Source organism: Nannobrachium achirus, assembly GCF_963921795.1.
Source record: "Nannobrachium achirus genome assembly, chromosome: 1".
Taxonomy (NCBI): domain Eukaryota; kingdom Metazoa; phylum Chordata; class Actinopteri; order Myctophiformes; family Myctophidae; genus Nannobrachium; species Nannobrachium achirus.
Genome location: NC_137810.1, coordinates 38,773,129 through 38,786,673, shown reverse-complemented (window position 1 = coordinate 38,786,673; position 13,545 = coordinate 38,773,129). Strand labels below are relative to the sequence as shown.

Genomic DNA, 13,545 nt, shown 5'->3' with positions numbered 1-13,545 from the left:
GTGTAGGCTATTCTGTCACAGCCTACACTTTTATTATTATTATTAGCCTACTTACTTTTTACTTTAGCCTACTCTCTCCCTTGTTGTAATCACTTGTTCAAAAACGTTATAGCCTATAGCGTTCTTTCTTCTTTTTTCTTCTTCTGCGCAGTCATTTGGCAACAAGGCAGTGTCTTTTTTTTGCTGCGCAGATTTGGCTAGGGCAGTGCTGTTCTATCCGTGTATTATAAGGGCTCTAAATTGACCTTGTGCAACTTGACAGACAGACACCCTATATATAATATCTTATTCATATAATGTAATACTCAAAGTCAGAGACATTCCATTGCATTCCTTTTTTTTTTTACGCACGGGCTGCAGGCATCATTGCGCCTCTCGTTCTGTCAGTTTGTTCATTGGTCCTCAAAGAGGACCGCCAGTCCTTGGGGAGTTCCAGGGGGTCCCCAGCTAAATGATATTGAGGAACCTAGGCCTGTCCCTATTCTATATGCTTGGATGTTGGTGGGACAGTAAAAAAAAAAAAAAGCGAGAGGTTAAACTTTTTTTTTTCTGCGACTGCACGCCCACAACGGCGAGGTTTGGACATTCATAATTGCTATTAGCTGATTAAGCTCATGTCTGTTTAATGTCTGGCTGGTTGCCGTTAAAATGCTGGTTGATGCTTTTTAGGAGTGGACACTGGTCAATCAATGATATTGGAGATGCGACACTCTCAGCCGTGTCTTGCTGGATGCGCATCACATCTCGCGTCTCGCTTGCCAAAAACATAACTGAATATATAATTATAATATCTATAAAGTGAGCAGCGGCCAGTGTGCGCACAGTAGCCTACCTAGAAGACTACCAACCTACCTTTGTTTTTATAATGTTTTGTCATGATGGCGCAGTTATCACTTGTGTGCAAAGGACGATGATACACGAAAGAAGAATGTAACACCAACTTCTACCAATTAATCCATTGCTGTGACAGACAGACAGGGTGAGACAGCCAACGTGCTTCCTTGTAGACTACATAATCCACTGGGTCCAGCTTGGTTCAGATCAATCATATCAACATAACAGTAATAACACCAACCAAAGTCTAAAACACGGTGCAGTCAGCAGCTGTGTTGTGTGAGTGACAAGCCTGATTTGCACTTCGCCGTATCAGCGACCACCACCTGGAACTGATGCGCTAATTATTGATCTGACCAGGGGTGAGATGCCATGGGCTCGCGTGTGCTATAGTTTCGCGCAATGATGTAATGATTAATTTGAGCAAGATATAACATTTTAAAAGGCTTTTATAGGCCTAGCCTAGGTCTACTCTTAATACTTTTTTCACGATGTAGCGCACTTCATGTTCAAGTTCAAACTCTTTCATGCTCACAAGACTTCACACAACATGTCGCTTTGATGTCATGCAGGATGTAATGGGCAATTTCCTATATTGATCAGATACACATACACACCTGAAAGCATTCACGCTGATGAACAGTTAATTTGAGCAGTGATGGAAAAAGTACTCCAATTCTTTACTTAAGTAAAAGTATCAATAGGCCTACTGCATTATTAGCTACAAATATCGCACAGACAGAGAGAGAGAGGGAGAGAGAGAGAGAGAGACTCTTTATTATAGACTATAGCGAATATATTTGTTTAATTTCGCCGTTTTAATATTTAATTAGTAGCACTGCCACTGAAGAAAGCACCATGCGTGCCTTAATTGTTAAGAGGCTGCGCAAAAAAAGAAAAGGAAAAAAAGCAGCTGATCAGCGCTCGACGGCACTGTCATTTGATGCACATTTCCAGTAGGCTACTTTATGTCACCCATCCCCGCAGATAATGTGATACACGCTCCATGGCTTTTGATGGCGTTTCACCTCGCTAAAAAACCTCCATGATTTTCACCTTCAACAGATTGGCAGCACTGCGGGACTCATTGCATATGCGAACAGAAGGTAATAAAATGGATTTGGGAGCATAGCCTAATTACAATGGATGTCTCATAAAAAACAATATATATTTTATAGTTGAAGGGCAAATACACTTATACACAGTAGTATGGTCAGCAATGTGCGAACGTTAGATAGCGAATATATTTGTTTAATTTCGTCATTTTAATATTATAAAATCACAACCCATTTCCTTAGAATATATGTATGTAAACATGGTTTCATCTTAAAGGAACCCTTTCTGTACATCTTGTACCCCTGTGGGTCCCGATCCACAGGTTGAGAACCATCTAGTCGTGTCTCTCATGGCACCACCCCCCCGAGATCGTGGGTGGCTAGAATCGCGAGACGTCGGTCTCATTTGTAATGGTCTGAGATATTTCACTTGGCACAGCGGGATATACCGGGCCCGAATTCAAGACTGTCGTTTGAAATGAACACCGATAAACCCCCAGGCACGAGATCTGATCGGATCCAACATCGCGTTTCGTCTGTGAGGCTCTTTACAGATGTTGTCATGTAGATCGGTACACAGTATCTCTGTAGCCTTTAAACAAAACGGGTATTTCTTACATTGATGCTCCTACATATTATCATGCAAGCACCAGAAAGTTACTTTCCATCCCTCATATACTGTGTGCACAGTGCACACACCATAACCCACACACTGCACATCATTTCAGAGCTCATATCTTTGAACGGGTAAGGACTAGTTATTTTTAATTCATGGGATTTCTTAGATTTGTTTGTTTCTTTGTTCTAAAATGTATTAGAAATCTTCAAAATTGTTTATTTACAAATATATAGAGGGTATGACCAGTGTTGTACCCGAACGTGTTCAAAGAACGATCGTTCATGAACACATTCATATTTTGGGCGAACGTGAACTGAACGCCCTTTGTTTTCGCTTGATGAACAAATTGTCGAACACGATCATTCTGACGCCCGTGAACGGCGTTCGTTGGCGTTCGTCGGCCATTCATGCGGCGGTCCGCGCCTCCGTGCGGTCGTCTGTCCTCTCGTCTCTCTTTTCATTCACATGCTCCAATAGTACGCACTGCACGCAGCTCCTCGTGAACGTTGATATGCGGTGCTGTCTGCAGCTGCACTGTGAATCTCCTCCTCGTTACGTCTCGCAAGTAAAGCCTGACTATACTTTGTCATGTGTGTTGCACGGCGAAAATAGCTGATCTGCAAGCTCACAACGCGTCGCATCCACGAGACAACGTGAGCTTGTAGATCAGCTATTTTAACCAACGCGGAAACATGCTGTGCGCGAGGTATAGAAACTTCTGCCCTCAGCCCTTCACAATAAAGGTGCAGGAAGACTGGGCACCTAAATATTGTGGGCACCTCAATGTTAAGTTGGATGAAATGAACTTTAGTTCAAAAGATAGAATTATGAACTATGAAATGAACTAGTTCATTTTAGAAGTTTTGAACTTGAACTATATATATATTTTTTTAAGTGAACTTTCCCAACACTGGGTACGACTATGCTCATGCATAAAGTGTATAGCAAATCAAGTTACAAAGTGAGTTTAACATCATTTAACGTATTTTAATGCAATCAGATAGGACTTTTCTGTTTAGATGTATGGGCTGTCAAGGCCAGAAAGTAGTTTTATGCCACTCGGTAGGCGTTCTCGCATAACTTCCGGGTATGATGATATGTTGCGCGCATACCCTCTATATGTGTATATACAGATTTCTCTATGTAGGAAAAAATATATAGATTTTTACTTGATTCATGACCCTTAGAAATGTGTCTGTGACCCACAAACGGGTCCTGACCCACTGTTTGGGAAACAGTGGATTAATCCATCCATACCTGCAGAGCAGCACCACCACAGAGTCGGCCTTGGCGGGGATGAAGCCCAGCAGGAAGACGTTGCGGCAGCCACAGTTGTAACACTCCAGCACCGTCTCGCCCAGAGGACCGTCCTTATGCAGAGTCACCTCTTTGCATTTGGCCCTCACCAGGTGGTTGACAATATGGCTGTATAGTAGGGCAAAGCAAAGAGCACCACGTCAACCCAAACAGCCAGGCCAGGAGGATAAATAGCCAGGCCAGGAGGATAACATATCCAAAAGCGGGGTTCAAAAGAAAAGACGAGCAACAGGGCCTCACATACAGTACAGTGCATAACAGTACTATGATCAGCAGATTATACACACCTCTTACAGTCTACATTCTAAGCCAAATGCTCATAAGTTGTTCTCAGTGCTGCCAACTCTTTCTATGCAACCAGACACATTGACCATAAACATTTTATTTTGAATTTTAATTACTGAATATTTTAATTTTAATCTTAAGTCAGGAGTTTTCAAACATTTTCATGTCACAGGACTCCCACATGCTCTTTTATTGAGACCATGGACCCCCATTGCAAATGATTTCCAAGGGACCCCGATATGAAATAATTATTTTTTCATATCGTCGACGTCCATATTTTGCTTTAAAATTGTCCAAGTATCATAATTGTGCATGAGAAATAAGGGTGATATTAAAACATGTTAGCATTGTCGATCATAAATTCTTGTATTGTAATAATCTCAAGTGTATTTGAATTACGATGACTTGTTGGGGACCCCCTGAACACCCTCAAGGAGGACCCTGGGGGTCCAAGAAGCCCACTTTGAAAACTACAGCTCTAGGTAGTCATGTCAGGGAAAGTATTAAAAAATAGTGGTATAAAGTTTGGAATCAACAATTCAAGCAAAGAAGTTAGGTTCCTGGCCTGACATTGATGAACACAATAATCAGGTTTCCCACGCATTTTAATAATGAATTTAACATATCTTTTTGAAAGTATTTTACATTTTCATGCATAAAAACAATCATACGGTGCAATGAGACTTTTAAACCAGTGCTATCAATGCACCAAGACAGACTCGAGCGAAGGTGTCATGTGACAAAAATAACAGATCTATAAGCTAAAAACGTATCATGTAGCACTGCATTTCCATGTTATATCTTTCACGTAATGTTGGACAAAAAATACATAAATATCCATTTAGTTGCTGTCGGGCAGAAACCTCTCATCTCCATATTTGAACTTTGTGTTTTTTTGTTAAGTTAACGCCCTAGTTGATCATACTACAATGTCACACAAAAGCATCAAAAGTACCATTCACATACTCGAAACCCCCCCCCCCCCCCCTTAATTAAGCTATTTAATTTGAATCCAGAAATGTAACGATTTTGGACATATATGAGGTTTTCTCCCGACAGAGACAATATTCAATCATTTTCCAAAACATTTGAGTAATTCCAAACCTTTTCCAGGCCTGGAAAACAGTTTTTGTCATTTCTAAATATTTGCAGGAATATCATGACCGTGGGAACCCTGAATAATGCTGGTAGGTATCGCACTGATATCTAAATATTGTTTGATATTGATAACATACCTGCCAGAAGTGTTTCCACGTCCGTTGCAGAACCATTTCTTGCTGGTGTTGCAGTACACCACACATGCCGGGTCATGAATACCACAGTAGCTGAAATGAAAACATTAGGCACATCATGCAGAATTCAGTTTGTGGATTTCTCTTTTATGACACTGGTGCAGATGCAGCAGTCACAGTAAGAATGGTATAAGGACAACAGAGGCCCACCTCTGTTGTCCCGACCGAAATCCTAGAGGATCTGATGGGCCGGACACAGATTTATAATTGATGGTCAATTGTTCATAAAAAAAAAGAAAAAAAAAAAGAAAAGGCTCCTTCCTGATTTACGTGACTGCATTGTCCTGACAACACAGCTGTGTTCATGGGAAAGGACGCACGCAACATGACATGCTTTCAGATGTAAACACAGCTGTAGTGAATAATGGAGGACTTCAAACTAAATTGGTATTTGCTGACTTCTACAAACTATGGAAAACATGTAGTCAACAGTTGAGTCTATATCATGAAGATGCGTAGCCTACATTGAAAAACATCAATGGTAAGATGACCATGAAACGTTAAAAAAATGCCTTTTCATGGTGATTTAAGGGGAGCACACACTGAACGCGGTATCGACGCACGTGAAGTGCCGCACGGTAACCCCAACTGGATGCGGCACGCTGCCACACAGCAGATCCATTTCCCCCGGTGGGGAGAAGCATGGGAGAACATATTCAACGCGCGGCAACGCTGGACAAATAGAACAGTGTGTCTGACGCCGCCGGTGTGGGTTAGTTCATTGAAAATAACGGGGCCGTATTTTTTGACGTGCCGCTTCCGCGCCGCCTCCGCGTCCAGTGTGTGTTCCCCTTCACAAGGCCAGTCAGGGCAACAAGTGCCCCCCAAAAATATATGTGGCGGAGAGAGTCGCAGCCCCAGCCTGAAGCCTCAAAAGTCTAGTATCTGCTCTCGTTCTATAGGGATATCCCTTTGGAGTGATGGTTAAGATATTGGACTTTCACGTGGGAGACCCGGGTTCGAAGCCGGGTGGGGAGGTTCGGATCACCTCCGTTACATTGGTGCCGTGACCCGGATCCGGGCTTCCCCGTAGGAGGAGGTCAAAGGGGGGTGAGTGTGGCGGAGAGAGTCGCAGCCCCAGCCTGAAGCCTCAAAGGTCTAGTATCTGCTCTCGTTCCATAGGGATATCCCTTTGGAGTGATGGTTAAGATATTGGACTTTCACGTGGGAGACCCGGGTTTGAAGCCGGGTGGGGAGGTTCGGGTCACCTCCGTTACATATATATATAATATTTGCGTCAGGCTCAGGTCAGTTCTAAACAACAAGTCTTGAGTTATTTATGCTGCATAATGTGATGGCGTCGTTTTACCAAAAGGAATAGATCTACCAGCTAACAAATCAGGCTATACATACAGTGCTTAGGGACAACGCAAAAGACAGTGATTTAAGTCAGTGGGCCGGGTACGATTCTTGGTTGAGAACCACTGGCTTAACTGACGCCCCTTCCTCTGTCTTTAATATCAGTATCATAACTGTGTTAAAGAATATACAACAGACTAGAGACGTGTGATACCTGCATGCGTGCAGAGGGAGGTCTTTGGTGTAATAGGTGTCTTCTTCATCTTCCTCAAAGTTGAGCTCAGCGAGCAGTTGGCTGGCCTTGGCCATGGAGTCGTCAACGCCGCCATTATGTAGGCCTTCATCAGGGCCGTTCACCTGCACGACACAAGAGAATTGATCCCTCAGCCAACCATTCCCAAACTACTTTGATCCTAGTCAGGGTGAGCTGGTTGATGCATATCCATCCATTGTGTGACCTGCTAAGCAGCCTAGTAGGTGTGAGAAGTTCTGTCTGAAGCAGTCAAAGAGTTGGATAACAGTGGCTGATGGATTCATGAACCAATTAAATTACAGAGCTGGCTGCGAGGTAAATGCGAGATAAATATTACGACAACTCTCAAGTTTCCCCATTATGCAAGTAAATATAGAATACAATTTGATATACAGTATATTGTGGGTTAATAATTTAAAATAAGTCTAAAAAGGTTATTTATTTAAATCGGTGATTGCTCGAGTGCGCACGACCGCTCCAACAGCTAAAAAATCCAAAGCAATCTAGTCACCATCATGAAATATTAGTTGACAATCCAATGTCATAGTTTGTGATTAATGATTTAGTTATCTATTTGGCTTTGGAACAATAAAATAACATTTGGTTTGGCTTTTAGGCTATGATGTGAACAAATTGTATGGAAGAGATGACAAATAACTTAAAATATACAAAGAAAGGATTGACAATGACCGGTATCAATAATGAAAATAAATAATGTACTGGGGCCAAAATAAACCATATTTAATTATGTCAAATGGTGGAGATAACCAATCTACAAGCTCACAAGTTTGCCTATGTCTGCTATTTTTGAAAATGCACCAACTTTTTGAAATGGAATTTATAACAATGTACTAGAGGTCAAGGTAGGATATAAAACCAGCAGTACTAGGGGTCCAGGTAGGATATAAAACCAGCATTACTAGAGGTCCTGGTATGATATAAAACTAGCAGTAGCCTACTAAGAGTCCTGGTAGGAGATAAACCCCAGTAGTACCAGAGGTCCTGGTGAGATATAAAACCCACCAGTACAAGAGGTCCTGGTAGGAGATTAAAAAACGGTAGTACTAAAAGGTCCTGGTAGGACAGAAGCCTAGCAGTAATACTAGTCATCTTTAAGTACCAGGATTGGGACTAACTACTGCACAAAAATACTAAGTTAGCTGTCCACCAACACACAGGTGGGCGCATTACACAGGAAGTACAACACATCATTAACAGACTGCTGTCAACGCTCGTGTCTCATCACACTCAGTTGCTGTTGACTTGTTCATGAGTACAATGTTGTCCGTGTGTAGAATATGGCGCGGTAAACAGGGAAACACACATACATACGTTTAGACTGTTGGCGTTAGCATGTAGCTAACACTCCGTGGGTTGCTAATGTTGACTGTTAGCAAGCTGAGAATAAAGATACCATGGATGGAACAGTGACGTCACACACGATTGGAGGTGTGTCTCTGCCTTGAGTATTTTACTTATTTGTATTTTATCATTGAGCTACACTAATGCTGCACAAAATAAAACAAGTAAAAGGACGTTTTTATACAAAACAATATTAGAAAAGTGCAATCAAGTTCATCCATGCTATCCTTTACCTTCCCCGGCTCCCCCTGACCTTTTTACTGTAAATACCATTTATTTTTAGTGTGGTTGCCCTAACCAGACTATAGTAGGCCTACTTGTCCGAGTTTTTCTTTCCATCTTTCTATCTTTCTTTCTAGATAAAGGCTATATTTTGCCGCGCTACTCCTCCAACAATTTTGGTGGCACACACTTGGGCCATATGTCAAATCGACCGGCTTCGGTACTGTGCCTCTGCTTGCATTTTACTTTTATAGAGATACGTTATATAGTTTAATTTATTCGTGAATTAATTTTCTCCATTGACTTGAATGGGAAACATTAAACTTTTTCCAAATCTAGAGATGACTGACATCATAGATGTCTGACGTCATAGAAGACATGAGACTGACATGGAAGCCATGCTGATATTACTTTTCTGTGAATGGGAAAATAAATGGCAATGCCAATTCAACCAGTATATGTCCATATTGGCATTCCGCATTATGGGCTTAATATAGATGACTCGCGTCACGGCAACCACACTTGCAATTTCCCAGAATTGCATCTTTCTAGTTTATTACTTGCGCCAGCAGAGAGCGCAAGTACTGTGTTCGGCGTGTATGTAGCAGCCGATGAGGGACCAGCATTCCTGGAGATGTCACTGGCATCGCCAGTGGTGGCGCGCTCTGCTGGCGCACACAAAAGCCAGACATGGCGGGCCTACTTGTTCACAAGTAGCAAGTTGGCACCTCGACAGAGTGCAGTTCTAGTTTTGTTTTGTGACTGTCTTATGATATTTCTTGCATAGCAATGATTTGTCTGTCATGTATTGTTGTATGAATTGAGTACAAAGCCTGGGACACCAATTTAAACGAACTTTCTTGTGGTGTTTATCCTTGTAGTTGTCCCATCAGTGAACTGTAAATCAATGTAAACTTCTAATGTGCTTCTTTCCTTGAGTAAAAAGCTAAGCACTTTTAGATATTTTGTATAATTAATTATCGCCTGTAATAAGAAAAGGTGCTCTAAAAAAGACGTCTTAGCTTAGAGACGTGACGTCACAGTTCCATCCTTATCTGTCATTCCTGCGAGCCAGCAGCGTTGCTAACCCTACTACTAGCTAGGTTAGCTCCAATAGCCGCTAACGCTAGCCAACTAGCATCGCGGTTCTTTTCCCCAGTGAGCTCCACAGCTCCACGGTACCTGTCCGTCCAGCTGGCTCTGGCCCTGGCCCGGCTGGGTCTGGGTCTGGCTCGGCAGCGTGAAGTCGGTGAAGTCGTACTCGGAACCCTGGGTGTCCGCCCCGAGCAGCTCCGCTTCCTCCACGTCCAGGAAGGTGAGCGTCTGGGAGCTCGGCCCGTACGCCTCCACACTCATCTTTAAAATAAAACAATTATAAGAATAATACTAAAAAAAAAAGGAACACTTCTTCTGTTTCAAACAAAACAAGGTGTTTGATGTTTGTTCTTCTCTCTCCGGACTCTCCTACGAGATGATCTTTAAAAAAAAGACCGAGACTTTGCTGCTTCTGTGGACGCGGATCTCTCCGTTCGGACTTGGATTTGAACCCAAACAACACGACTTGTTGGAACCGCAGTAGCAGAATTCTTCCTCACGCCGAAACACAAACCAACGTAACGACACTCTAGTGACGAACTTCCCTAGCAGCACAGCATAGGGCGCTGGTTCCCAAGCAGTGGGTCGGGATCCATTTGTGGGTCGCGTACACAATTTTATGGGTCCCTTAATATTTGTTTCCTACATTTTGTTTTTCAAAACATTTAAAAAAGCTGCGATTTTCATGAATAAAACAATGCAATTAATGTCATTAATACATAAAAAGATCTAGCTAATGAAAAAACTAGCTGATTGAATTGAAAGAAAAAAACATGGCCCCTTCACACATTAGAAATTGTTCCTAGACTCCTAGCTTACTCATACTCATTATAAGATGTCACAAAATCTCTCACTCACTGTATCTTGTATGTGGACAGTTCAGAAACCTGCAGTGACATCATAATATGTTGGCGGATCTGCCAGCCTCAAACAAGATTTCAAACTTTTTTTTATTTTTGAGCAGTGCTAACCGCTCCTACATCTGGCTTTGTCTGTACGTATGTACCATGTCTGTTTGTATATTATATGTCCCCGCCCCATCCCACACTGGCCAAGCTTCGCGGAACACTTAAAGGACGACTTCACCACTTTTCTTAATATAATAGGTCTAATGTTCATGATAAAATAGCACAATTTTTTCTACTCGGTCCAAGTCTCTTAGGAGAGCTGTAGCCATAAATAAATCATAACTCTTTTAGAGTGCTTTTATTTTGAAGACGTTTTCTCTCTACAAGCGTTATCCACAACTTTCCAACATCCCATCGTGCATTGCGCAGAAGTTGCACGGAGCTTCCGGCATCGCAGCCGAGTGTGATCTACAAGCTCACAACGGTTGCATCTGCGACGCGACGTGAGCTTGTATCTCTGCTGTTAACCGGAAGTGTGGTGCAAAAAATTCTCCAGTAAATTCCCGCGGAAAGAGGTGGATAAAGGGGAGCGGGGACGCTCTTGCTGGGTGAGCTCTTCCGTCCATTTTCTGCTCCAAACATGTACAAATAATTTTAGGCCTATAAGTTGCTCACCGCATTGTCGAAACAGTGTTCTACCGACTTGTCCACTCATCGGATATGAGTTAGTCCATATGTTTCCAATAAATTAATGTTTACTCAAACTCCTGCGTCTTACGCTACCTCGTCGGAATGCTTCCACCTACAGAACATCGTAATACTTACGCCTACAAAATGTCATGTCCTACTATGAGCGAATAGCGAAGGCGATCAACAGCACATGATATGTTCGGCCATTTTCACCCAACATTGTCGTAAACAAGGAAAGCGATGAGTCTCAGAGAAGTTTGAGTAAACATTAATTTATTGGAAACATATGGACTAACACATGCCGGCGACGAGTGGACGGGTCGGTAGAAAACTTTCGATAAAACGGTGAGCACCTTATATATTGATTTGTACATGTTTGGAGCAGAAAATGGATGCAAGGGCTCACGGTCACCCAGCAAGAGCGTCACCGATCCCCTTTATAACTTTATCCAGACCTCTTTCCGCGGGAATTTACTGGAGAATTTTTTGCACCACACTTCCGGTTAACAGCAGACATACAAGCTCACGTCGCGTTCGCAGATGCAACCGTTGTGAGCTTGTAGATCACACCCGGCTGCGACGCTGGAAGTTCCGTGCAACTTCTGCGCAATGCACGATGTGATGTTGGAAAGTTGTGGATAACTTGAAAGAAAAGTCTTCAAAAAAAAAGCACTCTACAAGAGTTATGATTTATGGCTAGGAGAGCTGTAGGAAGTTCAGAAACCCATCATCTTGTGACATCATCGTTTGACAGATTTCTTTAAAAAAATATATATTTTTAAAAAAATATTTAGATTTTATATTAACGCGAGAACAATGGCTTCCACTTTAACATTGCAACTTTTCATGAATAGAATGCCTGCATTTTCTATTAGCTTGGATTCCCCATTGATGATGTCACTGGATGGCGAATTATATGAAGATAGGTTGAAAAGTGGTGAAGTCGTCCTTTAATGAAATTAACAAATTAATAAATAGCACCACTCATTTCATATTATTTTTATTATTGCATTTCAGCACGACAGTGACGACACCTTTCCAGTAGAAAGACTATAGTTTCAATTAGCTTTGAATCCTCATCGATGATATCATTGGCAGATTTCTTTATTGTCCTGGACCATTTGCATCTTATAATAATGCAAATCAACAAGGACCAATTATACGAAGATACAGTATGTTTGAAAATGGGTGAAGTGCTCCTTTAACATAGTGTCGTACTTCCACCATAGCTCTGGTCCATCGCGTCGCCTCCCGGTGACGCTCTGACAGACCCATCGGGAAATGGCTAGATCCCAGTATCTCAGCCCCTCCGAGCGCTCAACATCAGTCAAAATAAACAAAACTATTTCACTACTTACCAAACCAAAGGTAGTTTTGCGCTGTTGAAAGTCTATTCTCCGCGGTGGTGAACCCCTCAGCACCCCACCTACTCTGTAAAATACATTATTTTTGTCATGAAATAAAACGCACCGACCTCGAGCCACCTAGCGGCCACCGCAGATACAATGGTTCACAACCCGGAAATAAGCGGCGGTCGAGTTGGATGCACTTTATTTCATGCCAAAAATAGTGTATTTTGCAGAGTGGGTGGGGTGCTGAGGGGTTCACCACCGCGGAGAATAGACTTTCAACAACGCAAAACTACCTTTGGTTTGGTGAGTAGTGAAATAGTTTTGTTTATTTTGACTGAAGTTGAGCGCTCGGAAGGGCTGAGATACTGGGGTCTAGCCATTTCCCGACGGGTCTGTCAGAGCGTCACCGGGAAGTGACGCGATGAGCTACTTCCACCATTGCCTGCATGGGCCAATAAGTGCTGGGTGTGGCTGGCATGCTCAGCTTTGTTCTTTGTTTGATAGTCATGAACAAGGGTGGTTCACAACAAAAGAGGGAGTCACACACACAAGTCAACATTTTAAGTTATATTTATTACTCTAAATTAAACCAATAAAATCAATAATCAAACAAACTAATGGTATGAGGTATGAACAGGTCAGTAATCAGTCCTGTCTGCAGTGTATGGATGTGTGGAGTGTCCGAGTGTACTGTGTGCGTGTTGTATAAAAGGTGCGAGTGCACAAACTGCTGCAATGGAGTGGAGATCTGATGAACTGAGCAGGAGAGCTCTCTTTATACTCTCCCAACCAGGCAACCACACCCATACTCAGGTGTACCAAATAGGCCTGACCAGAGCCCTAGAATGGAGAGTTGCGTCACTCCCGTTCACTTCATGGGGCCAGGTCTTCTACGCACACATCTATTGGCGTATAGTGACAAACGGCGAACCGGAAGTTTACAAAATGCATTGAAGTCTATGAGGTGTAAAGTGACAATGAACCACGTGACCAGCGCTGTTTCTGACCCCGCGGTGACACCA

General features: G+C 42.5%; 1 protein-coding gene across 2 annotated transcripts in view; it reads right to left on the bottom strand.

Annotated features, from left to right (window-relative positions):
* LOC308292090 (regulator of nonsense transcripts 1) overlaps positions 1 to 10,093 on the bottom strand; it is a 32,956-nt gene extending 22,863 nt beyond the window's left edge. For both annotated transcript variants that reach the window (XM_080734321.1, XM_080734322.1), the window contains exons 1-4: positions 9,721 to 10,093; positions 6,916 to 7,058; positions 5,346 to 5,435; positions 3,766 to 3,933 (exon numbers count right to left, since the gene is read on the bottom strand). In XM_080734321.1, the coding sequence (XP_080590447.1) occupies positions 3,766 to 3,933; positions 5,346 to 5,435; positions 6,916 to 7,058; positions 9,721 to 9,894 (575 nt within the window). In that variant the 5' untranslated portion in view covers positions 9,895 to 10,093. The remainder of the gene's footprint in view (positions 1 to 3,765; positions 3,934 to 5,345; positions 5,436 to 6,915; positions 7,059 to 9,720) is intronic.
* Between the last annotated feature and the right edge of the window lie 3,452 nt (positions 10,094 to 13,545).